Source organism: Lutzomyia longipalpis, chromosome 1 (genome assembly GCF_024334085.1).
Source record: "Lutzomyia longipalpis isolate SR_M1_2022 chromosome 1, ASM2433408v1".
In the NCBI taxonomy this organism is placed as follows: Eukaryota; Metazoa; Arthropoda; class Insecta; order Diptera; family Psychodidae; genus Lutzomyia; species Lutzomyia longipalpis.
Window position 1 is genome coordinate 49,558,988 of NC_074707.1, and position 26,728 is coordinate 49,585,715.

Genomic DNA, 26,728 nt, shown 5'->3' on the forward strand with positions numbered 1-26,728 from the left:
ACCGTTCGCATTCGTTTGTGCGCCAGGACAATCCATATGACGATTAGATTACCCCCCGTGGCCACAATCACCATGCCACCAAATAGGATGCTCCACAGGATCTGACGCCACAGTGGCAGTGTGAAGTTGTGGTCGTAGTCGATACTGCAACAACAAATTATTCTGTTTAGTCATCCCACTCTAGACAATATTATGTTTTTATGTCTTTTATGTGGTGTATAATTTGAGTTGAGAACATTTTAGATTAAAGAAGAATTTTCTTTTCTATTTAGAAGATTTAAAAAAAAATTCTCCTAAAAGTGAAAGAATTTTTATTTTATCCAACTTTTACGGGGAGTATTAGCCAATTTGAACCTCATCATAGATCAGGAGCAAAGTTCCAGAATTACGCTGTTCTATAGATTTGTTTGGGCCTTTGGTTTTCTAAGTAATTTAACACAAAAATCAACTAAATATAACCAAGAAAAAAACCTTAAAGTCAGTTTATAAGACAACTAGTAAGACAATCTAAGGGAATAGCAACACAACTCTGTGCATTGAAGCTTTTTCGTCATCATCAATATCATTTTGTGCGGGGGTGGATCGTGGCAACACGCAGCAACTTTCTTTGAAAGCTCTGACGTGGCGCTCTGCGTGAGGAGACAATTGGGCAATTTGCTCCTTTCCATCTGTTTTTATTGCAATTTAATTGTCCAATTTCTCACCCCCATCCATACCCTCTGTGTCAGCAATCAAGTCATGCCGCCAAATGAGGCTGAAACTCAGCTGGTGCACCCCCGCTGATAAATTATGTACAATCATTATTTATCCTTATCAGTGTGTGCGTCTTCTCTTGCACATTTTGGGGGAGGGAAGGATGCTGAAAATTTCTCACACACCATGTCTTTTATAGGCCTTCCCCTACCCCTAAAAATTCAACCCTCCAATGCTGGATTGAGAAATATCCACCCGCAAAAGCTCTTCCGGTGCTCATGTGAATTCTTTCCGCTTTACCGCATTTATATTTTATTAGTAATTTTATTTATTAAATTTATACCGTGCGGGGGTGGTTTAATGTTGCGAATCGCAGTGAAATTGACGATGAATTTTTTACACCTGCCCCATGAATATTCTGTACACTTTATTGTTGTCTAAAATATTCATTTATGCGGTCTTTGGGAGGCATTCACTTTTGTCGGATGGGGGGGGATTGGTGGTTGTTATACCTGACTGAGATTTATCCGCAGAGTATGAGAAACGGGAGGGTGGAAAAAAAAGCTTTATGAAGAGTCTTCAAGAGGAAAATTAATGTTTTGTCAAGAGACACAATGCCAGGACTTTTCCTGCCGTTAAGAGAATTTGCATAAAAAGTTTAATTTTGCTAAATAACCACTCAGAGTTGACTTTTTCCAGGGAAAATTTGTGTGTTTTTCATTGGGATTGAAATGCATAATGTTTCAAATTTAGTGATTTATTCTGTTGCGAATTTAATTTCCAAAATGTTTATTATCTAGTTTCAATTGAATTTAGGGGCTGGAAGCACACACACTGTGCCACTAAATTGACTAAATCCATTACAAATGACCCCATATTAGTGCTTTTGACTCGTTTGAATAATTTTCAATGCCCTTGTATGTAATTTAGTATATCAGTGGAAATTAGAAGCAGATAAATCCGAGCAAATAATGCCCAAAGGGCTGGACGTTGAACATAAATAAATGTTTATAAATCCATGTTGTTAATTAAATTAAATGGAAACACATGAAATCTAAATATGCTGAAAACATTAACATGATATTAAATATCCTGACATGAATTTGTAATATTTATTAATTATGCTGTGAATTAGATAAATTAGTATCTAATAATTTAAAAAAATCGTTAGTAAAACACGATAAAAAGTTTAATATTCTAACAATCGCTACTACAGCGCTCTAAAAAAGCTTTAAATCTTCACTTTTAACATAAAAATCTTTTTGTTATTTTTCAAAACAACATTATCCCCGAAAAGAAAACTTAATCCTCCAAAAACTTTCAAAGCTCTGCTTTTATATATGTATAACAAAACTTTCCACTGAACTTTCGCAACATTTCAAATTTCCAACATCACTGTCTCCAAGATTTTATTCATCCAATTTCAAGAGACAGAATGAACATTTAATGCACCTCAATGAATAATTTATATGTTGCACATGCACATGTTAGTGAACTTTTTGTGTGTAAAATGCGAGGAAATTTGTTGAATTTCCTTACTAAATTTTCCTTGTAATTTGCCCCCTAAAGTTCCTAATAGGACTACTTTGGGGAAATTTCCTCTCTTGCAGCAAACTCATATGAACTTTTACAAAAACTTTTGTGTCTCCTCTGGCATGCAACATTACCAATTTGAATGTCACAGAGGACACTATGAGCTTGGTAGTTCCCAGTAAAACATCTAGGTCCACAGTGGATCCACAATGCGGAACTACAAATGCACCACCGTGGATCCAGATCCTGGAGAAATTTTTTTTTTGGGTTTTCTTGCTTTTTACATATTTTTTGACTTATAAATGTATTTAAAAATGCTAAATAAGCATTTAGTAAATAAGTGAAAGTCTTAGAAATTCATAAAAATCAATTTATTTTTATTATTCATTTACATTAAAAATTTACATTACTTTTATACATAAAAATACATGTTATATATAATTTCAGCTTCAAATTTTTAAAAATTTACATTTTCTAAATTTTTGACTATTATTCACAACATTTTTTATTAATTAGTCCTTTTTTTTCTTAGCAAATTAATTAAATATTCTTATAGGATTATTTTCTTCTTGAAGATACTTTAAAATTCTCTTACATAGAAAAAACATTTTTTTAAGAATTAATTTTAATTAAAAAAAAATCCTTTTTTTCTTAAAAAATTATTAAATATTCTTATAGGATTCTTTTCTTCTTCGAGATACTTTAAAAATTTTTTACATTGAAAAAAAATCATTTTAATTCAAGAGTTACCTAATATATAAAAAAGAGATCCTTTTTCGCAACAAATTAATACATTAATTATTCTTAAAAGATTCATTTCTTTCACGTTCAAATAACCCAAAAGTTCTTAAGAAGAAAATAAATCATTTTTAATATAAGAATTCTTTAAAAAGAAAAGGATCTTTCTTAACAAATTAATTCAAGAATTCTTTCCCCTTCAAATAACCCAAAAGTTCTTTATAAGAAAAAGATCTTTCTTAACAAATTAATTTAAGAATTCTTTCCCCTTCAAATAACCCAAAAGTTCTTAAGAAGAAAATGAATCATTTTTAATACAAGAATTCTTTAAAAGGAAAAAGATCTTTCTTAACAATTTAATTTAAGAATTCTTTAAAAAGAAAAAGATCTTTCTTAACAAATTAATTTAAGAATTCTTTAAAAAGAAAAATATCTTTCTTAACAATTTAATTTAAGAATTCTTTAAAAAGAAAAAGATCTTTCTTAACAAATTAATTCAAGAATTCTTTAAAAAGAAAAAGATCTTTCTTAACAAATTAATTTAAGAATTCTTTCCCCTTCAAATAACCCAAAAGTTCTTTATAAGAAAAAAATCTTTCTTAACAAATTAATTTAAGAATTCTTTCCCCTTCAAATAACCCAAAAGTTCTTAAGAAGAAAATGAATCATTTTTAATACATGAATTCTTTAAAAGGAAAAAGATCTTTCTTAACAATTTAATTTAAGAATTCTTTAAAAAGAAAAATATCTTTCTTAACAAATTAATTTAAGAATTCTTTAAAAAGAAAAATATCTTTCTTAACAATTTAATTTAAGAATTCTATCTCCTTCAAATAACCCAAAAGTTCTTAAGAAGAAAATGAATCATTTTTAATACAAGAATTCTTTAAAAGGAAAAAGATCTTTCTTAACAATTTAATTTAAGAATTCTTTAAAAAGAAAAAGATCTTTCTTAACAAATTAATTTAAGAATTCTTTAAAAAGAAAAAGATCTTTCTTAACAAATTAATTCAAGAATTCTTTAAAAAGAAAAAGATCTTTCTTAACAATTTAATTTAAGAATTCTTTAAAAAGAAAAATATCTTTCTTAACAAATTAATTTAAGAATTCTTTAAAAAGAAAATTATCTTTCTTAACAAATTAATTTAAGAATTCTTTCCCCTTCAAATAACCCAAAAGTTCTTAAGAAGAAAATGAATCATTTTTAATACAAGAATTCTTTAAAAGGAAAAAGACCTTTCTTAACAATTTAATTTAAGAATTCTTTAAAAAGAAAAAGATCTTTCTTAACAAATTAATTTAAGAATTCTTTAAAAAGAAAAATATCTTTCTTAACAATTTAATTTAAGAATTCTTTAAAAACAAAAAGATCTTTCTTAACAAATTAATTCAAGAATTCTTTAAAAAGAAAAAGATCTTTCTTAACAAATTAATTTAAGAATTCTTTCCCCTTCAAATAACCCAAAAGTTCTTTATAAGAAAAAGATCTTTCTTAACAAATTAATTCAAGAATTCTTTAAAAAGAAAAAGATCTTTCTTAACAAATTAATTTAAGAATTCTTTCCCCTTCAAATAACCCAAAAGTTCTTAAGAAGAAAATGAATCATTTTTAATACATGAATTCTTTAAAAGGAAAAAGATCTTTCTTAACAATTTAATTTAAGAATTCTTTAAAAAGAAAAATATCTTTCTTAACAAATTAATTTAAGAATTCTTTAAAAAGAAAAATATCTTTCTTAACAAATTAATTTAAGAATTCTTTCCCCTTCAAATAACCCAAAAGTTCTTAAGAAGAAAATGAATCATTTTTAATACAAGAATTCTTTAAAAGGAAAAAGATCTTTCTTAACAATTTAATTTAAGAATTCTTTAAAAAGAAAAAGATCTTTCTTAACAAATTAATTTAAGAATTCTTTAAAAAGAAAAAGATCTTTCTTAACAATTTAATTTAAGAATTCTTTAAAAAGAAAAATATCTTTCTTAACAAATTAATTTAAGAATTCTTTCCCCTTCAAATAACCCAAAAGTTCTTAAGAAGAAAATGAATCATTTTTAATACAAGAATTCTTTAAAAGGAAAAAGATCTTTCTTAACAAATTAATTTAAGAATTCTTTAAAAAGAAAAATATCTTTCTTAACAAATTAATTTAAGAATTCTTTCCCCTTCAAATAACCCAAAAGTTCTTAAGAAGAAAATGAATCATTTTTAATACAAGAATTCTTTAAAAGGAAAAAGATCTTTCTTAACAAATTAATTTAAGAATTCTTTAAAAACAAAAAGATCTTTCTTAACAAATTAATTCAAGAATTCTTTAAAAAGAAAAAGATCTTTCTTAACAAATTAATTTAAGAATTCTTTCCCCTTCAAATAACCCAAAAGTTCTTTATAAGAAAAAGATCTTTCTTAACAAATTAATTTAAGAATTCTTTCCCCTTCAAATAACCCAAAAGTTCTTAAGAAGAAAATGAATCATTTTTAATACATGAATTCTTTAAAAGGAAAAAGATCTTTCTTAACAATTTAATTTAAGAATTCTTTAAAAAGAAAAATATCTTTCTTAACAAATTAATTTAAGAATTCTTTAAAAAGAAAAATATCTTTCTTAACAATTTAATTTAAGAATTCTTTAAAAAGAAAAAGATCTTTCTTAACAAATTAATTTAAGAATTCTTTCTCCTTCAAATAACCCAAAAGTTCTTTATAAGAAAAAGATCTTTCTTAACAAATTAATTCAAGAATTCTTTAAAAAGAAAAATATCTTTCTTAACAAATTAATTTAAGAATTCTTTCCCCTTCAAATAACCCAAAAGTTCTTAAGAAGAAAATGAATCATTTTTAATACAAGAATTCTTTAAAAGGAAAAAGATCTTTCTTAACAATTTAATTTAAGAATTCTTTAAAAAGAAAAAGATCTTTCTTAACAAATTAATTTAAGAATTCTTTAAAAAGAAAAAGATCTTTCTTAACAATTTAATTTAAGAATTCTTTAAAAAGAAAAATATCTTTCTTAACAAATTAATTTAAGAATTCTTTAAAAAGAAAAATATCTTTCTTAACAAATTAATTTAAGAATTCTTTCCCCTTCAAATAACCCAAAAGTTCTTAAGAAGAAAATGAATCATTTTTAATACAAGAATTCTTTAAAAGGAAAAAGATCTTTCTTAACAATTTAATTTAAGAATTCTTTAAAAAGAAAAAGATCTTTCTTAACAAATTAATTTAAGAATTCTTTAAAAAGAAAAATATCTTTCTTAACAATTTAATTTAAGAATTCTTTAAAAACAAAAAGATCTTTCTTAACAAATTAATTCAAGAATTCTTTAAAAAGAAAAAGATCTTTCTTAACAAATTAATTTAAGAATTCTTTCCCCTTCAAATAACCCAAAAGTTCTTTATAAGAAAAAGATCTTTCTTAACAAATTAATTTAAGAATTCTTTCCCCTTCAAATAACCCAAAAGTTCTTAAGAAGAAAATGAATCATTTTTAATACATGAATTCTTTAAAAGGAAAAAGATCTTTCTTAACAATTTAATTTAAGAATTCTTTAAAAAGAAAAATATCTTTCTTAACAAATTAATTTAAGAATTCTTAACTTTAAAAAGAAAAATATCTTTCTTAACAATTTAATTTAAGAATTCTTTAAAAAGAAAAAGATCTTTCTTAACAAATTAATTTAAGAATTCTTTCTCCTTCAAATAACCCAAAAGTTCTTTATAAGAAAAAGATCTTTCTTAACAAATTAATTCAAGAATTCTTTAAAAAGAAAAATATCTTTCTTAACAAATTAATTTAAGAATTCTATCTCCTTCAAATAACCCAAAAGTTCTTAAGAAGAAAATGAATCATTTTTAATACATGAATTCTTTAAAAGGAAAAAGATCTTTCTTAACAATTTAATTTAAGAATTCTTTAAAAAGAAAAAGATCTTTCTTAACAAATTAATTCAAGAATTCTTTAAAAAGAAAAATATCTTTCTTAACAAATTAATTTAAGAATTCTTTCTCCTTCAAATAACCCAAAAGTTCTTTATAAGAAAAAGATCTTTCTTAACAAATTAATTCAAGAATTCTTTAAAAAGAAAAATATCTTTCTTAACAAATTAATTTAAGAATTCGATCTCCTTCAAATAACCCAAAAGTTCTTTATAAGAAAAAGATCTTTCTTAACAAGTTAATTCAAAAATTCTATCTCCTTAAAAATACCCAAAAGTTCTTAAGAAAAAAAATGAATCATTTTTAATACAAGAATTTTTTAAAAGGAAAAAGATTTTTCTTAACAAATTAATTCAAGAATTCTTTCTCTGTCATATAACCCAAAAGTTCTTAAGAAGAGAAAGATCTTTCTTCACAAATTAATTCAAGTTTTCTATTTCCTTTAAATAATCCAAAAGTTCTTTATAAGAAAAAGATCTTTCTTAACAAGTTAATTCAGAAATTCTATCTCCTTAAAAATACCCAAAAGTTCTTAAGAAAAAAAATGAATCATTTTTAATACAAGAATTCTTTAAAAGGAAACAGATCTTTCTTAACAAATTAATTCAAGAATTCTTTCTCTGTCATATAACCCAAAAGTTCTTAAGAAGAGAAAGATCTTTCCAAACAAATTAATTCAAAAAAATCTTTCTCCTTCAAATAACCCAAAAGTTCTTAATAAGAAAAAGATCTTTCTTCACAAATTAATTCAAGTTTTCTATTTCCTTCAAATAACCCAAAAGTTCTTAAGAAGAGAAAGATCTTTCCTAATAAATTAATTCAAAAAATTCTTTCTCCTTCAAAATACTCAAATGATCTTAAGAAAAAAATGAGTCATTTTTAATACAAGAATTCTTTAAAAGGAAAAAGATCTTTCTTAACAAAGAAATTTAAGAATTCTATCTCCTTCAAATAACCCAAAAAGTCTTAAGAAAAGATCCTTTTTAACAAATTAATTCAAGAATTCTTTCTCCTTCAAAATATTCAAAAGTTCTTAAGAAGAAAAAAATCTTTCTTCACAAATTAATTCAAGTTTTCTATCTCCTTCAAAAGACTCAAAAGTTATTGATAAGAAAAAGATCTTTCTTCGCAAATTCATTCAAGAATTCTTTCTCCTTCAAATAAACCAAAAGTTTTATATAACGAAAAGACCTTTCTTAACAAATGAATTCAAGAATTCTTTCTCCTTCGAATAATCCAAAAATTCTTAAGAGAAAGATCTTTCTTAACAAATTAATTTAGGAATTCTATCTCCTTCAAATAACCCAAAAGTTCTTAAGAAAATGAATCATTTTTAATACAAGAATTCTTTAAAAGGAAAAAAATCTTTCTTAACAAATTAATTTAAGAATTCTTTTCTTTTTCCTTCAAAATATCAAAAATTCTTCACAGAGAAAAAAATCATTTTTAATTCAAGTATTCTTTAAAGAAAAAAATCTTTTTTTCCTAAAAAATTAATTTATTATTCTTAAAGGAATTTTTTTCACTTCCCTTTAAGATTTTTAAGATTTTTTTCTTTGATATAATAAACCATTATTCATTCATTCATTCTTTCAACAAATTAATTAATTAAATTTTCTTAAAAGATTCTTTTCTTTCTCTTCCGAGATATCCTAAATTCTTTACACAGAAAAAATCTTTTTTAATTCAAGAATTCTTAAAAGAAGAAAAAGATCCTTTTTTAACAAATTAATAAATTAAATATACTTAAAAGATTCTTTTCTGTTTCTTTTAAAATACCCAGAGATCTTTTTTTTTTCTACAAATAATTAATTAATTTACCCCTGGTGCGACCACACAAATGATTGTTGCCATGCTGATAGTTCTTGTTGTTATCCTGATGGTTTTCACCATTGTGATTCTGCTGATTGCTTCTCTGTTGATTATTTCCTATTTGAATATTTCCCTTGATGAAATTCTCGAAGTTTGTCTCTTCTGAAAGCGCCACTTGTTAGTCTTCCGGGACACTGGCTTAATTATCTGCTTCTCCGGATCAAAATGACAATCAAGGAGATCCATTAGGTCCTTCTTGTCATCCTCCTTGAGTTCCTGTAGCCCCGCAACGGCCACTTTGATACCATAGAGTTTGTCCTTCCCCCAGATGTCCTGCAACATGTCGAAGCACTGTTCCGCCAGGAAACGTTAAAAGGTGACACTCCTCACACGATGGTGTAGAGAATAGTCCTGACGTAATCAACAACCATCCTTAGAGAAGAAATTGTCCAGAATTGTTTGCTGCTCACCCAATTCCTGGAGGTTCTTCTCAATCGTGATCTTCCATCGTGATAACACGATGGAAGACAACTGTTCGCTCCTTCTCTGTTCCTTCAAAACTGACATAACAGCCAGTTTGGCTTTTTCTCTCTGCATCTCAGGTACAGAGAGAGAGCCTTTCAACAACCTCCTGGGCAGCTTCCTTCACTTTATTACGCTCTTTATTACCTCACCTTGCTGCTTCTGTTGTTCCGGATTTTGCTTTTAACCCTCCTGCTTTTGTACACCATTCTCCTGAACAGCTGCTTCCGGTTGCTGCATCGCAGCAACTTCAACATCTTCCTTCTTCACCTCAACAGTAACTGGAGGGCGGCATATTCAGGATTTGTCTTCATCACTTTGTACGGAAGAAGTCGATGGTGATTGCGCGCAGCTAATGCCGCCGCCTGTCTGCCGGATTGAGATTCATGTACGGCATTACGCTTGTAATCTGCATCCACATAGACGAAAATCAAAGACATCACCCAAAAATAGAAAAAAAATCGAAGTTTTCGTTACAAAACTAATTATTTGTTAAAAATAATGCGATGAAAAGCTTAAAAATTTAGGGGAAATGTTGCTTGATAAAACTTACATGATATTTAGTATTTTCCGGAGTACTTTGGTGTTGTTTTACAGTCCGGGACGTCCGGGACGTCCGGGAAGAAAAAAAAACATAACCTAAAAATATGAGAAAAAAATATTAGGATTTTCATGAAAATACCTTGGATACTTGTTTATCTTCCACCACGCAATCATTCTATCACCTTTTATACACAAGATAATAGAAGAAAAACATACTTACAATGCTTTTTTCCACCAAAAATTGAGAATTTCCATCACAGCGATTGCAGCGTCCCACCATTTTTGCACTTTTTTCCACAAACACTAGCGCCGCGCAGATATTTGGCGGAAACACTAAAAAAATTTCCGAGGGATACTCAAAGTGGCCAAGAGATGAAAGTTCTGTGACCAGATTTGAAATCTCTTGGCCATTCTGGCATGAGAAAATGAAGGAAGCAATGTTTCCGGAAAGATTTTGGCATTAAAAAGTGGAGGAAGCAATGTTTCCGGGAAGATTTCGAAACTTTTTTCACAGATACCCAAAGTGGCCAAGAGATGAAAGTTCTGTGACCAGATTTGAAATCTCTTGGCCACTCTGGCATTAGAAAGTGAAGGAAGCAATGTTTCCGGAAAGATTTTTTTTAATTCCCACGGATACCCAGAATGGCCAGGAGATGAAAGTTTTGTGATCAGATCTGAAATCTCTTGGCCGCTTTGGCATAAAAAAGTGGATGAAGCAATGTTTCCGGGAAGATTTCGAAACTTTTTCCACGGATACCCAGAATGGCCAGGAGATGAAAGTTCTGTGACCAGATCTGAAATCTCTTGGCCGCTTTGGCATAAAAAAGTGGAGGAAGCAATGTTTCCGGGAAGATTTCGAAACTTTTTCCACAGATACCCAGAATGGCCAGGAGATGAAAGTTCTGTGACCAGATCTGAAATCTCTTGGCCGCTTTGGCATAAAAAAGTGGAGGAAGCAATGTTTCCGGGAAGATTTCGAAACTTTTTCCACAGATACCCAGAATGGCCAGGAGATGAAAGTTCTGTGACCAGATCTGAAATCTCTTGGCCGCTTTGGCATAAAAAAGTGGAGGAAGCAATGTTTCCGGGAAGATTTCGAAACTTTTTCCACAGATACCCAGAATGGCCAGGAGATGAAAGTTCTGTGACCAGATCTGAAATCTCTTGGCCACTTTGGCATAAAAAAGTGGAGGAAGCAATGTTCCCGGAAAGATTTTTTCAAAGATTCCCACGGATACCCAGAATAGCTAGGAGATGAAAGTTCTCTGATCAGATTTCCAATCTCTTGGCCACTTTGGCATTAACAAGTAGAGGAAGCAATGTTTCCGGGAAGATTTCAAAACTTTTCCCACGGACACCCAAAATTTTTTGGCCAAATTATTAAAAATAAGTGCAGATCCTAGTCAGACTGTGGAGTTACAGTGGATCTAGGATGTGCACTTTTGAATCCAGGATCTGGATCCACGGTGATGCATTTGTAGTTCCGCATTCTGTATTCACGGTGGACTTTGGAAATAAGACTACTGTGGATATACTGTGCACCCACTGTAGAGGTACTGCACAAAATACGTCCACTGTGCAGCTACAGTGGACGCACTCCACACCCTGGAGTACTTGTGGACTCCACAGCCCACTTTACTGGGTTAATGCATTTGCAAATGAAAGCACAAAATCCGATTTATGTGGTAAAATGAACAGATGGTCATCTCCTGCAGAGTACAACATCCCCTCTGTTTCCCCTCCAAAAGAGGCAAACTTTTCCGATTGTGGCATTAGAAATTTCATGGGAAAACAGTGAAATTTTAATCCAATTTGTGGGCTATATTGTTTGGGTATAAATAAATACTCATAGCAAGATCATGCAGGGGAGGAGATAACATTTTAAATTGAAATATTTGCCTTGCGGGAGTTTATGCAGCTCTTTGGTATTCGAATGTTTATTTATTATGTGTATCATTTTGTGGTTATGCATTTATTTATTTACAGCATAGTATTCAATATCTACCCGATTGATGATTTATTTATTTTGTTATGGTTTTTGTATAGAATTTCATAAAATTCGGTGTAATTTTAACTCGTTATGAAAGTTTTATAGCATAAAAGCTTTCCTTAGATTCTCTAAGGGTTTAAAATAAAGGTATATGTAATGAAATAGATTGAGAAAAGTTTAAAACCCTAAATAAGTATACCTACGGATTTTCTAAAAATTGCCTTATGGGAACATGGATTGAGAGTTCACTAATAAAATAAAAGCAAAATGTGGATGTGCAAAGTAAACTTCCTATAAAAGGGGTTTAAGCCATTACTTTTGTTTGAATTTTTCCCTTTTAGGGAAACTCATGCTGTGTTGTGTAATCCACACAGTGGTGGACAAGATAATTACACTTCAACTCAATAAAAAGGACTTTTCCTGTCCACACACACATAAATCCCTTTTTAGTCACATACACACAGGCAGTGCAGACAACAGAAGAAATGGTCGGGAAAGCTCCTCTATATATTATGTTGAAGAGTATGGTGCGGGTAGTGAAAGTGAGCGAAAGTTTATTTGATTCTCGTGCACGAAGTTTGTGTAAATTTGGTGGTGCTTTCACCAAAAAAAGGTAAATTGTGGGGATTCAGCAAAAACACCTCAAACTCGTGGGATTGTCCGTGGTATTTGTACATCAGCACAGAACCCCATCACACATATGTATGTATATAGCAAAAGCCTCGTGAGAGCTGCATAAACACCCAAGGATTTAACAACCCCCATGTAATAACTCCCCATCAACTACAGTACTCCAGATTGTGTGCATGGAATGCCAAATGAAGATATCTCTCCCCGAATACGCGCGTGTATATACTTCAATCACTCCATTTCGTGGACCCATTTGGAGTGTTTTATAGCATAAACGCGTAGCTTTTCCGTAAATGGTGCCAAAAAGCACTTTTGTACATCAAACAAGGGAGGGTGGCGCAATTAAAAATCACTAATTGGCTTATGGGAAAATGGGTTTTACTTTCTCTCCCTTCACCCCACCCCCCGTCCAACTCCCTAGCTCCCTAAAAAAGGAATGGATGCCTTGCAATTAAATGAGGAAATTGCAGTCTTAAGGAGAGCAATTTATGTTCAAATTACCATCGATTCTATGCACATTAAACACTTCATTGTGCTTTCACTATATACTTCCATTGAAATCAATTAGTGTGCGACACAAAAGGTGTTGCCGTCAGGCATTGGTATAATTTTAATATTTGATGCATCACACCGACGTCAACAGCTCCCTTTCCGCAGCTATAATAGTCTTACATGGTATAGTCGAACAATTTATCCCTCATTAATAATTCACAACAAGACGAGAGATTCACAATATGCTTTAATTTGTGGGGAAATTGCATTTTAACACCCAAGATACGGCATGAAATTTCATTTAGCTTTTCCTGATCAAATTTAGAATTTTCCTGGGATTTTATTGCTAATTTTATTACTTTTTTGTTTATAAATTTATATTTTATCTGCTGATTTTAATTGCATGCTGTAATGTATTGCACGAGCTTTATGAGCTTTTTTCATGAAAATGTTGATCAAATAAACTCTACAATTTAATTGGTTATTTATTTAGTTTTATTACATGTTGCGAATTGGCTACAAAGCTAATTTAGAAAATATTTATTTTTAGAGTTTATTTTGCATAGTGTTATGGAATGCATGAAGGCATGTTTGAATTGATGTTGCATAAAATATTATGCATCATAAGGCTCTGATTTTACATAAAAGTTTATCTAATTTTCAACATTAATTGAAAACTTTTAAACTCACTACCTATTTTTTTAAATTAAGAGAAAAGATGATTTTACTACGTCTACCAAGACTTCTGCTATATATGGAGACGCCTGGTGTATTTTAGGCACTGCCAAGGATAAAGCAATGGAGGCGCCAGGTCGTACTATGTGCTTTCTATTTATTTGACATGAAGATAGCCCTAAAGTTTAGACCATTAACTTAAAAATATATGAGTAAGAAAATTGTCAACTCACGTGTAATTTCCTTCCATGGTGGGGTGACTCGTAAGATTGGTGTACTCATAGTAGGAATCATTGCCACGATCTGTGTAGTACGAAGCATCGTACTCGTACATTCCGGTGATGTTGAGATAGTCTGCCGTTGAGTAGATGTAGCCCATTTTGGCCACCTCTTTGACCTTAGCTCCTCTTGCAGACTAACAAGGATGGGGTCACCCGCACTTTGGAGCAGCAAATCAATTTCCTTTCCCAAACAGAACGTGATCTTCTCACTGACCTCTACACCAAAATGCCACAGTCATTATCGCAACACTCAACCTCACACCACAGCACAAGCACTATGAGGATTGAATCAGAAGAGATTCCCCGTGCATTTCCACCCACCCACACACCGTCTTTGGTGGGTTTGATTTACAGCCAAGATGACGTCTTATTCGCCTTTTCTTTACGCACTTCCGCACTCTAAATGCCCTCCACTCAGCACCACAAACACACAAGTCATTGATACGTCCTGGGAAAGAGAGAGAGAGAGAGAAGGGTGAGATATGGTGTTGTGAACTTGAAAGAAAGTTTGTGTTATACAAATTATCACACATATACAGACTTTCCCACCCTCCCCCAGAGTAATTTCCTTTTTTGGGAATTGGGATTTCTTTGCGGCCGGAAGAGTGGAACAGCGTGTTAAGGAACAAAGAAATATCAAGAGAAAATATATGAGCACGGCACGCAATAAAATTGTAATTTGCGTGAATGAAAAATTAGATCCGTGCAAGAGAGAAAAGCTTCTAAATGGGTGAGAGCTTTTTCTCTTAAAGGTATTTTGTCCTTGGCTTAGTGTTGCAGGAAATATGAGAAATTAATGAACATTGTGGTTAACTCGATTCCCACGATAGAGGGGCATGTAATGGAGATTTCCTTGGATAATCTACATAATACATGAATTTATACATGGAAAATATACATGTTGAGCAGTATGTGGCCTTTTAGGAGCTTTTGCGACAGTTATGGTGGTTGAAAAATATAGAAATAATTTTCCAATTTATGAAAGCTTTAAGCTTGTTTGAGAGCTTAAATCATTTTCATTTTAAAATAATTCTGTTTCTGAAAATCTTTTAGAAACTTTTTGAAAAGCTTAATTGAGCTTTCAGAAAAAAAACAGCTCTCACTCCAAAAAGTTGATAAAAAATTTCAAAAAAAAATCATTTTGAAAAGTCGAACTTTGACTTTGAAATTCAAAAAAAAACAATGATACCTACATAATGTTTTTTTATGTATACTCTGTATGAGGGATATCTCTTTACATCGTGAAAACTTTCTGACAGGGAAAATATTAATTGCGTACAACTAATTATAAAAGTCACATAAAAATTATATTCGAAAGCAGAAACGAGGACATAACTCTTCCTTCCCCCTTTACTGGTTATATGATTTACGTTTATGGTGCTGTTAACGACTTTACTATGGCTCTCATTCTGTTCTAACAATTAGCCATTAAGTCCTTAAGCCACATTTAAGTGCACCTATAATTACAATAAATTAATAAATGCATAAAATATGCAATTTTTTATGCAAAATGTTGTACAACAGGCAAGATTCTTAACCCGAATAAACCACAAAGAAATGAAATGAAATTTCATGAATCATTCTGGTTAAAATTTCAGCAAGATATTCAGCAGTTTGCCTCCCCTTCTAATCATCGGCTAATCAAAAGCTCAAAGCAATAAACGCAAAGAAACAATCAGCAAGAATGTTATTTCTATAATTAAATGGTTAATTTGATTGCCGTGTGGGAGGTGTTGGCTGATTCTTCCAACATAATTTTTCTTTCTCTCTTAATTTCAATATACAAACATAGGTATACATAAAAAGCATCAATCCCAATTTATGCTCCCGCTGGCTCTAAAATGCCGATGTAATGTTTATTGCAGAAGCACTAGGGAAGAAATCCAAATAGTTTTTTTTTCAGCAAACGCTTTCCACGATAAAAGATACAAATACATATGTATATTTCTTTCTATTTATAAACGTCCGAAACACTTTGCGGGCATCGTAGGGAAAATATTCTCCTCTTGTCTCGGGCCATGCCATAAAAATCTTATCCAATTTCCCGTGGAGTGTAGGAGCAGGCAGAGCATTTAATGAAATTCTTATGGCCGGAAATTAATAACTGACTCCGTGGAGGTTGCTTTATAAATTTTCCTTCCCGGCGGGAAATGTGCGAAAAATCCGCCCAAAATTTATTTGTCCATCAATGTTGGTGATTGAAGGCGAAAATGGGGGAAAAATAAATCAAAAATTTCGGATTACAAATTAATTTCGAATTCAATCGGAAGATAAATAAACATACTCAATGCAATAATTCAAATTATTCCCATAGCAGCTCTCATCACATGTTAAATTCCAATCACATGTGGCATAATCAATCCACATCTGTGAGTTTATTTATTTTTTCATAAAATAAATAAAATTATACTCAACTGGTGATATTTTTGTCACCCTGATTAATGTTTTTTTTATGAAAAAAAATGTATTTTAATGCAAATTATGCGTCATATAATTATGGTAAATGAATATTTTTTGGTGCTTTATGGACAAATATGCTTTTAATTATTATATACCAAAATTATATAATTCAAAAAAGAAAGAAAAAAGCTCATAGGTGGGGTTTGGGTTAAAATAATTAATTTCAGATCATAAAAAATATACAAATTGTGCAACTATAAAAACGTTGAATTTTCAATAAAAAAAGCTCATTAAAAGCTTTCAATCGTCCATATTTCGCAAACATATGCAATATATCTCAACTGCTTTAATTTTCTTCTGTAGTTTTCATCAGAAAATAGTAAAGAAAGATAATATCAATTTATCTCAAAACCAATAAAAAGAAACAAATAGAAGTAGAAAAAGAAATAATATCAATATCATTGGAAATAAATTAAGTAACGCAGATACAGTGAACGTTTTTATTAGAATTCAATCATCCAACGCCAAAAGTTCTCTGCAAATTGCTTGTTCAACTAATCAAATTGATCCCCAAAAACATGATTTATTTTATTTTTAGAGCACTCTTGCTGAGAGACGTCACGTTTACGCATTGGCAGGAAAAGCGAAACATATCGTTATAATCAATGAAGATAAATAAATAAGATAAAATGTTCTGTTGCGGGTGGTGACCCAATGTGTTTGCCGCATGCCACAAAGCCACAAAATGTTGCCTAAATTTGTTGGCTTCCCCGAGACTAAAAAAGTTCTACTACTTTTCTTGTTTATGGCATTGTTGGTGAGCTTTTTGGACGCCTGAAAAATTCCCCCCGCCAAAGGAAAAGACGTGTGAGATGAAGAATGCGAATATTTTACACTTTTATATCACTCCCCACCCCGAGGCCACCCACTTGAGCGACGTGCCAGTGATTCTTTTCTGGCACTTTTTACACTGATGGGGTTTATCAATTTAATTTTGCAGGCGCTGAACCGTGATTTGGCACTGCTATTTGTTTCACAGAACAAACTTTTCCTTGCAAACTTTGTGGGGAAATTCAAGCGTGGGAAAATGCTCTCCCCCCAAATTCTCATAAAAGCCACAAAAACATTTTTCAACCCCTTTTTTGCACCCCAATTCCTTCCCAAAAATAGCAAATTTATCGATGGGGCATTGCCGCATCAATGAACGTGAACATCACACATTGCAATAAAATCCGCATTAATCCAACCAATCTACACGCAATTTCCACATAAAATAATTTATAATTAAGCCCAATATAAACACTACTCACTACACTTAATTTTGCATGCTTTTACCAACGAAATAATTAAACTTTTGCCCATCATTGCGTTTTCATTGTTAATATACAAAAATTCATTCCCTCCTGAGAGTTAATTCAACCGAATTTTAAGCTGTTTCTCTCACGCCCTTAAAAAGGCACCCTGAATTGAATTTTTTATGGGAAATTTTTAAGACTTTTTAGCATGATATGAGTCATATAAATTCAAACTATTTTGTTTTTTTAGCCAAGGGGTAAATATTTAATGATTCTGTTGTACAGAGTGAGGTACTAAAAAAATTTATAGCTTCTCTCGGGCTTTTTTGTGGTTTGCCTTACAGCGTTGACTTTGAACTCCCCATGCTTAAAGTGAGAATTATTCTTTCATATATTCAAAGTTGTGGGAAGAAATTGCTACAAATTGTATTTGTTGTTTGTTTACTTGGGGAAAGTAGGAAGAGCTGTGGTGCAATGCAGTAAATTTTTAGATTTATGTGTTAAAATTTATAGTTTGAATGCATTTTAAGATGAAATCTAAAAAAAAATTAAGAAATCAGCTAGATGAGCGAAAAAGTAAAAGAATTTATTAAAAGTTTTGTTCCTTCTGTCTTCTGATTGAATTTTAAGGATTAAAAAAAACTTAGAATCAATTGGAAATAATGCCCAATAGGTTCTATTTTAAAGTTATTAAAGAGAAAGAAAGAAAATTCAACTGAAGAAATTATAAAAACGATGGAAAGGAATTTCTCCTCCTTCTTTTCCATCAACATTATCACCTGTATATGAAATATTCTTAAACAATGTTCCTTATACATTTGAAATACTCATTTTGAAATATTAATACTTCCCCACCCAACATAACACGCATTTTATGCTACTCAAGTCGTTTGTACAATAACCGAAAAATCAGGTGGATTTCATCAAAATTTATACCACGGAAACCCTCCTATTTCTCTTCCCAGATTGTTTATTTTAAGAAAAGTCGCTCCTCTCTATATTTCAAAAAAAAGTCTTTAAATACTTCTTCTCTCGCTGAGAAACAATCACTGTGCTTATGCATTATTTAGATAACACCGTCCAAAATCAATAAACACGCAATGAGGAAGCGTGAAGGTCACGGCGTACACCACAGTGCAACACGAGGCTACCCCTTGGACCACGAGAAAGGAAAATATATTGGCCAGATTGAAAATAAGTGTGAGAAAAACCCTCTAAGGGGGAGTAGAGAGATTTTATGGGGCCCTTGGGGGACTCGAAAAACAATTCGAGGTGATTTTTCCCTTTAGTAAGAGTGGAAAATTCTGTGGTGTGGAAAAGTTGTGGTGCTCAAATTGAGAATGGAGGGTTTTTCCCGGTGAGCGTAAAAACTCTCCAGCTGAAGCAGCAATTCACAAAAGTACGGGGAAAATGGCTTTAAAGGTGCGTGAGTTTTTTTTTCGCTTGGGGTGCACCTCCCAAAAAGCGAGAGGGATCAACACCTGTAAATAGCAGAGTTGGAGGGACTGCGTAAATAGCCCAACGCATCCATCCGTGTGCGAGGATCCACCTGAAGGACAATTTTCAACGGAGAGTTGGGGTGTTTTTGGGGCATTAAAACCAAGGCCGTGTGAGCCTTTAAATTTTCACAATGCCACCGCAAAATACTTCAACACCGGGGGGAGGTTGTATAATTCCGGTATGCCGGAAGATTTAGCCGTGAGGTGAATGTGTGTCGCACTTTGGGTTCCAATTAACTTTGTGCTCTCTCTCCTCCACCCCCGCGTGCACTTGTTTGGCTAATCGGAACGTATGTAGCTACACAAATCCATTGAAGTGCGTGCAATGGAGTGGAATCTCTCGTCGTAAATATCTGGTTGCGGCTTTTTTTGTACCCCAGAACACACCTCAATTAATAAAGAATTTATTTTAAGGGGATGTGAGGCTTTTTATGTATTTATGGAAGATTTAATTCTTTGTTGCTAAATAGACAATAACAACAACAAAAAAGAAACAAGAAAATTGCTTGGGAGCGGACATTGATAAATTGATGGAAAAGTGCGCCAATTTGCGATGGAATGACTTTGATGTACTAATTGATCCACTTATTTGATAAACATCAACCGGAAACTTTAAGAAGTGTATCGTTAGACTGTATGCTCTGTGCGGCACAGAACCCTGAATCCCATTGGCAATGGGAAGAAATTTAATATCCGGCCACAAGTAATTTAGTTTGAGTGCGACAAAATGGAAAATTTTTTCTTACACAATTTAATTTTCTATATTCTGCTCACTTTGAAAAAATCCATTTGATTTTTTTCTTATTACAAAAAACTGCAGCAATATTGAAGAATTTCTCTGTAGGCCAAACACTTCACAATTTGAAGAAAAATTTCTTTTTTTGTCACACAAAAGAATAGTCTTATGATAATCTCACAAACACACTGCTGGGCAGAAGATGTTCACAAACTAAAATCTTGTTGGCTTAACTCCCGTCACGAGGCATTTCTCGACTGTCGGCAGAATTGTTGAGCACTGAAGACGTTGAGTGTTAGCATTTGGCGGGCATCCTTCGTCTTCATCGAATTGAGCCACCTTTCGAACGTTACAACAGCGCAGAAGCAGATAATTCCCCTGAATGGCCCCACTTGTAATCGCACGCAATTTACCATGCAACTGTCTGTTTCGGAATCATCATACGAATTCAATGACTGTGTGTACCCCCCACCTACTGAGTGGGAGCGCTACAGGTGAGCCAAGAGGCAATACAAGAAGTGCGTGTTGTATAACATCATCAAAGAGAACTTCGTATTACCTACACACAGAAAGCACAGGAAAATATTTACCAAAAAAAAATCCTGACCTTACACGCAAGAATCCATTCAATTGAAAGTACCCCCCACAGTTAAAATCCTTAATTTTAATCCCCCTCAAAGGAAGAATGAAATAAACCAATAAAGTACTAAATAAAAGACTTTTCATTCAGCGAGAAAAAAAGCTCAGAGAGGTACAATTGATAGAATGAATGCAATTTGGAAGCTTCAAAGAGGGTAAAGAGAGAGAGAGCACCTGGCAATTTCAAGCAGCAAGGATATTGCAAGTTGTACGAATTGATTTGAGTACCACCCCCTGCCTTAACACGAATACAGTTTAGCAAAAGTGATGGGATATTGAAGTGAATGGTGCGGTTTCCAATGCAATATAAGAAGATTACATTCAGGGCAATCAATTTAGGTGAAACGTTTTATTAAAATGATTGCAGAGAATTTCTTGAAGACTTCAATGTAGAGCTCAAATCTTCAAAATGTAAAGCAACGGTGAGTTGTTCTTTATTAAGCAGAAAATTAAATTGAGAACTTTAAGAATTTATTAGGAATTCCGTATTTAAAATTGAAGAAATTAGATAGATGGAGAATATGTGTTTTAAGCTTATGCTTCTAAAGCATAAATGAGAATTTGTCAATAAAATTTAAACTTGAACTAAAACTTACACCGGAATGACACAATATTATATCTCATTAGAAGATTACTCGAATTGTAATATTAAGTAAACTTAAAGCATATGCTCAAAGAGGAAGCTTAAGAGGAAGCTCAAAGAGGAAGCTTAAGATATTTCTTAAAATATTTCTTTACTCATATACAGCGTTTAGAGCATATGCTCATGAATCATAGAATATAACTAACTCCGTGTAAAACTATCCCAACTCATTTTTTGTTCTTTTTCTCTCTTTTGAAAAATAATGTTCAAAGATTGAACTGAAAATCCACCTAAATGAAGAATTGCACAACTCTACGGTTGAGTAATTCACGCTCTTCGTGTTTCTTTTTTAGTGATTTTCCTCTCATAAAAACAAAAACAATTCTCCATTCCTTTGATACGTCCAAAAAAATTGAGCACTCTGGGAAAAGTTCCATCGTCTCTGATGGACCATCCGAGGAATAATCCCTTAGCTCGTGATTCTACACTGAAATAATTGGCAATTTTTGTGTGATGGCTCTCAAGCAGAAAGGTGTCGCCGCACATAGCGACTCACCTGGGGGCAATTTCATGCGCCACCGGCAAACATTGGGGCGCAAAAGGACAAAATCGATAGCCCATGTGCTTACTTCTTCGTATATGTATAAAACATATACCCACCGGTATGTGATAAGGAGGTGCGATGTTAACAGAATAATTTAATGATAATTCAACGTGATGATGAGATGTGAAAATATTTGCTTTCCCTGGCCCATGTTGACAGTTGCGGAAGGGAGGGTCAACACGGGTTGTAAGGTTACACGATACAAAATATATCCGTGTACGGACATGGTAAGAATGACTTCGTAAATACGCTGAAATATCAACTGTTTGTCTTGGGAGGATGGCTTCTGTTAAAAATATTTGCTCAACTTATCAATATCAATGATGCGTTGCGAAGGTAAAAGGTCAGCCTTGGGCATAACCCCCCGCACATAGCTACTCATAATCTATATATCTCCCATGTATGTATGAGCCTCAATATCCCCAAATAAATCCACTTAAATTATATTATATGAAATTCAACCCACCCCTCCCTCCCCCCCTCAAAAAAACTCGGACATCTTCCAACTTTCCCCGAATTTTCTTACACAGCAGACACACAAAAAAAAACGAAGAGATCCTTTTACAAGGGAGCATGTTTGGGACAAAGGGAACCCCCACATGCGAGGGTGGAGAAAAACCTTTTATATATTTGGAATTTAAGTGAGGCAAAAAGCACCATGGACTGAGATTTACTGCCTTTGGCAAAAAGCACCCCGACGCAATCAAATGCCCATAAATAAACTCTGCCGCCCATCAGGATAATTGTATTTATTTAACGTACGATAAAATAATAATGGTGTACAAAACTGAATCATCTCTCTTCCCTCGTTTTGGCGCGCAAAATGGAAAAGTGAATTTCTACCATTCCCCGCGCACAGTCGGGAAATTTTGTACCAACACAATAAAATAAGGAGTGCAAACTGCCTGTTTAATTATTCATTTTCACGAGGCAGGACTTGTCTCTGATATTTGTTTTATTATTTGCTCGAGTCATTAATCAAATTTGTGTGACGATCAGTGGTGCTACAGAGCTTCCTCCTACACCATCATCCCCGCGGGTGGATTTAGTCATTTGGCAGCTGAAATTCTGCAGATAAATCTTCATTTTAGGAGAAGTTTATTTGGCCCATATTCTAGATAACTTTATTAAAATCAGTTTAGTAATTTAAATGAATTAAATATGAATTTCCATGAATTTCTGTGAGAAAAAAAATTCTTTAACAATGCATAAAAAACTGCCAAATTAAAAAAATAACCGTCATTCACCTCCAATATTTTAGAATATTTATTAAAAAGTTTTTATCCAAATATTGAACTTTGAATCTAAAATACATAAAAATTTAATTAATAAACTTTTCCTGACGTTGAGTTTTTTTTTTGTGGGGAAGCTAAAATACTCTTTGAATTAATTGAGGAAGAAAACGCAAATTATTAAATGCAGAATAAGCAAAAAAGGGAAGAATTTAATTAACTTTTAACGACAATGTAATCAAGACCATGTCAAACGGGGAGTTGATAAAGTCAAAGACAAACTCTCCGCGACAAATTACGCGCGGGTGGGATGTTCTTCATACATTAGAAATCACCATGGGAAATGATTTATTCACCTTGAGGATAACAAATAATGACGGGGAATCATCACGAGCGAAGAAGTTGATGGCGCGTGGGTGGGAAACCTTGTAAAGCTAAAGTGTGTCGTTCGTGATTGATGGACACGTGTCTGGTCCACCTCAACCCAACGGTTATCATCCGTGGATGACGGGAAATTTCATCCCTGTTGCCCCTAATTAAACATGCCTGTCAGGTTAGACATCCTTTTAAATTGTTCAAGGAATTTCGTACAAGAAAGAGTTTGATTGGAAAAGGTTTTCTATACCATCTCAAGTTGAAATCACAGGGGAGGAACTTTTAAAAAATAAGAAAAATAATTATCGCAAAATAAACTTCCTGAATTTGTTCAATCTTACCCCAAACGGAAGTGGATGATTAAATTTTCAAGACATTCTGTAAACTCATTTAACGTCTTCGTGAAACTCCTTAACCTACTGAATTTCTCAAAAACTCCCACAAAGTTATGCATAAAAAATCATTTTTATATCCCCTTTATTATGCCATTTCATGATGTGTTAGAACTTTTTTATAGATTCTTTGTTTTCGCATTTTTTACGGGTGCTACAGGGAGCAAATTGTATCAATAAATTGTCTTAATAACATGTAGTAAATCGTGACATTTGAGCGCGAGAAAATAAAGATTTATTGCTGATATTTATTTGTGATGCTTTTTGGAGCTCTTTGGATAGGAAAAAAGCCAATAAGGAGAACTTTTATTGCTTATTTCAAGAGAAACATCTGAAGACATGGCAAAACAATCGAGTTGATAAGAAGAACAATTTTTTAAGTGGATTGAAATGTAGAAAAAATTATTCGGGAACTTTTGAAAGAAAATTAAGGAAGATTGAGGTTATGTTATCAACAATGGATGCCGCGTCCTTTGACCAAGATAAGAAAGATTAAGCCCACAGATCAATTTTAGGCAAAATCAGATACCTTTTCAAACTAAAATTCTAACACAAAAGACAAGATAAGACCCAGATATTATTCAGATATAAGATAAATTAATCAAAAATTATTTGGAAAATTTTCATTTTGCAAAATTGGTTGCGATGTCTGTTAATTAATGTGAAAGTAATACGATTAGAAAATTTTACTTTTGCATAAGCTGAGAATTACGATGAGAAATCAAACCAGGGAAGAGAGTGTCTGTGGAGGCACTTCTTAGAAAATACCATAAAGCACGTGGCAGCTTTGGTGGAAATTCAAGGTGGGGACGGTGATAAATTATTCATTATCTTTGCTGTTCATCCTCTGGCTACCTCCTTGAATCGTCTTTTGCGCTCTTCATCGCAGATTTCCCATCAGCAAATTATGCATACAAAACGGACTCTATATCCACTTTGCCTCTCATAGTCCTTTCACAGGAAAGCCCCTTCATAAGTCGAAGTTTTCCAATTATCGTGGTGTGCAAATCAGGGAGGAATTCCACGAAAGGCAAGATCACTTGACCATAGAACGGAAGGATGGGTTGGCAAATGAGTTGAGGAAACAATCAGGAGACTCTCTCCTCTTCGCATTTTATCTCATCCCCATCCCAGATTGCCATCTGTGGGAAAGTTTTCCATCCCCATTTTCCGATGAAACTCCTTCCTTTTTGCACAAAAACTCCAACGGATAACTTTTTGTCGTCCTCAATGCTAATTCCGGATGAAAATCTCACGAAAATATCTCATTCCATAAATAGACTTTCTATTAAATAAATTACAAATATTTATTAATGTGATTAAATATTAAATGAAAAGGTCCTGTAACTGATAGGTCCTTTTGTGCCAGGAAAATCAGAATATTTTTCATTTTTATTTTAAAATTAAAAATCAATCAGAATAAAAAATTAAGGTTTTTTTTTTAATAAAATTCATTTAAATTCTTTTGACGAAAATTAATTAAATAATCCAGGTGGAATTGAAATAATTACAGCGTTCAATTTTACAATGTGGCGGTTAATAAATTTCAGACGGTTAGGAAGGGGCTTTCAACTAATAAAAATAAAAGATTTTTGTATTAATTTGGTATTTTTCATTTTCAAAAATCTCCTATATTTGTTATACTTTAGATCTTCATAATATGCTCACACAATGTTTGAACTTGATCTTAGGAAAGACGAAAACGCTATTGCTTAATTTTTATACGTTGTCCCTTCTTTCTATATTTCCGGGTTAGAGAGGTTAAAATCAATTGAAAATGTTAATTTATTCGTGGAGTATTTCCAATAGTGGACACCACGTTTCTTTATTTAGTCTGTGAAGTTTCCTCACACTGGAAGAATCGATAACGTTGAAAGTCTTTACATTATTTTAAGTTTTTGAAGTATAAAAAAGATTTTTTTTACTAAATGGTGCAAACAACAATCTTCAAAATTATCAATGATGGTAGTAAGATAAATAAATCTAAAATGCCAGGAAATTCCCCTAAGAAATATTTCTCACAAAACGTATTAAATTCTTATGCAGGTGAAATTGCTATTCAACTGTATAATCCAGCAACAGACCTTGAGGAGTTGCTTCATGTCTTCCGAGAAGGATTTATGAAGGATTCAACGATGTTCATTGCATTTGAAATGAATAAACCCGAAGCAGCTCAATATCGTCTTGAATATGAAGGATTAATTCCTGGAATTTTGCAAGATGGTTTATCAGTAATTGCTCGACATTTACCCACAATGAAAATCATCGGATTCTGCCTCAATCAACTCCAATCGCATCCTGAAGGTGGACAACCAACCTTCTACGAAGCCTTCCATGACAGTAGTGAGACAATTGTGAGAAAATTGCTTGACTTTCGCATTGGAAAAGTTAAGCAAATGAATCTCTTTGAGATGTACGAAACAGAACACATTTTTGAGACTTCCTACCTGGGTATTCTCCCGGAATACCGTAGCAGGGGAATAGGCTATCATCTCTTTGAGTGTTCAATTAAAATTGCACGAGAAATTGCCAATGAAAAGTATCCAATGACCATGATTGATGGTATCAAAGGGAAAAAGCCAAAAATTATATTTTGTAGTTCAAGTTCCGAATATTCCAGGAAAATCGCAGAAAAATTAAATTTCGCCGAAGTTAAACGTTTTCCTTTTGAGGAGTTGAAAGTTAATGGTGTTTCTTTTTCTGAGAAAATCCCTCCGCAGCACACGCATTTTGCTATGTGTGTGTTTAAATTGTAAAAAGAAATTCTATTTTGGGAAAATTGGATTGAACTTTTAAGATGAAAAGAAAATTATAAAGAAAATTTAACTTAATTTTTTTTTAACCAGAAAGAATGTAATTTAAAGAATTAACAGGAAATAAATTCTCAAGTTTTGTCTGGAATTTTTCGAATTTGAGAAAATTGAATAGAATTTTCCTTGAAATCTTTTAATGATTTGAAGAAAATAGAAATTCTGGAATCTGGTCAGGAATTTGTCTCATTTTGTATCTTGCATATTGAAGCGCTTTGTACGTACCTGGCGTCTCCGCTGCAGTGTATGTAACACGGAAATGACAGTGGAGACGCCTGGTTGAATAATTCAATTCGTGTATTTTTCAAACATTTTAATTT

At 32.4% G+C, this 26,728-nt stretch overlaps 2 protein-coding genes and 1 long non-coding RNA gene across 3 annotated transcripts in view; 1 reads left to right on the forward strand and 2 right to left on the reverse strand.

Moving 5' to 3' along the window:
• The window catches only part of LOC129795806 (uncharacterized), a 20,847-nt gene extending 815 nt beyond the window's left edge, over nt 1-20,032 (reverse strand). The window contains exons 1-3 of the mRNA XM_055837331.1: nt 19,812-20,032; nt 13,796-14,291; nt 3-144 (exon numbers count right to left, since the gene is read on the reverse strand). Coding sequence (XP_055693306.1) covers nt 3-144; nt 13,796-13,941 — 288 coding nt within the window. The 5' untranslated portion in view covers nt 13,942-14,291; nt 19,812-20,032. The remainder of the gene's footprint in view (nt 1-2; nt 145-13,795; nt 14,292-19,811) is intronic.
• LOC129788079 (uncharacterized) lies at nt 8,588-10,267 on the reverse strand. Its single transcript, XR_008750285.1, has 3 exons — nt 9,996-10,267; nt 9,786-9,871; nt 8,588-9,641 (listed from the first exon to the last, which is right to left on the reverse strand). It is a non-coding gene; the product is annotated as an uncharacterized LOC129788079 (long non-coding RNA).
• A 5,397-nt stretch (nt 20,033-25,429) lies between the features above and the next one.
• Nucleotides 25,430-26,528, forward strand: LOC129788080 (uncharacterized). Its single transcript, XM_055824083.1, has 2 exons — nt 25,430-25,563; nt 25,645-26,528. Exons 1-2 carry the CDS (start codon nt 25,527-25,529, stop codon nt 26,352-26,354), a joined length of 747 nt encoding a protein of 248 aa, XP_055680058.1. The 5' UTR covers nt 25,430-25,526; the 3' UTR covers nt 26,355-26,528.
• The last annotated feature ends 200 nt before the right edge of the window (nt 26,529-26,728 follow it).

Bases quoted from the DNA above. Each gene is read 5' to 3' on its own strand.
- LOC129788080 (XM_055824083.1), top strand. From the start codon at position 25,527: ATGGTGCAAACAACAATCTTCAAAATTATCAATGATG. The intron at 25,564-25,644 runs GTAGTAAGATAA...ATTCTTATGCAG, and splicing joins CTTCAAAATTATCAATGATG to GTGAAATTGCTATTCAACTG.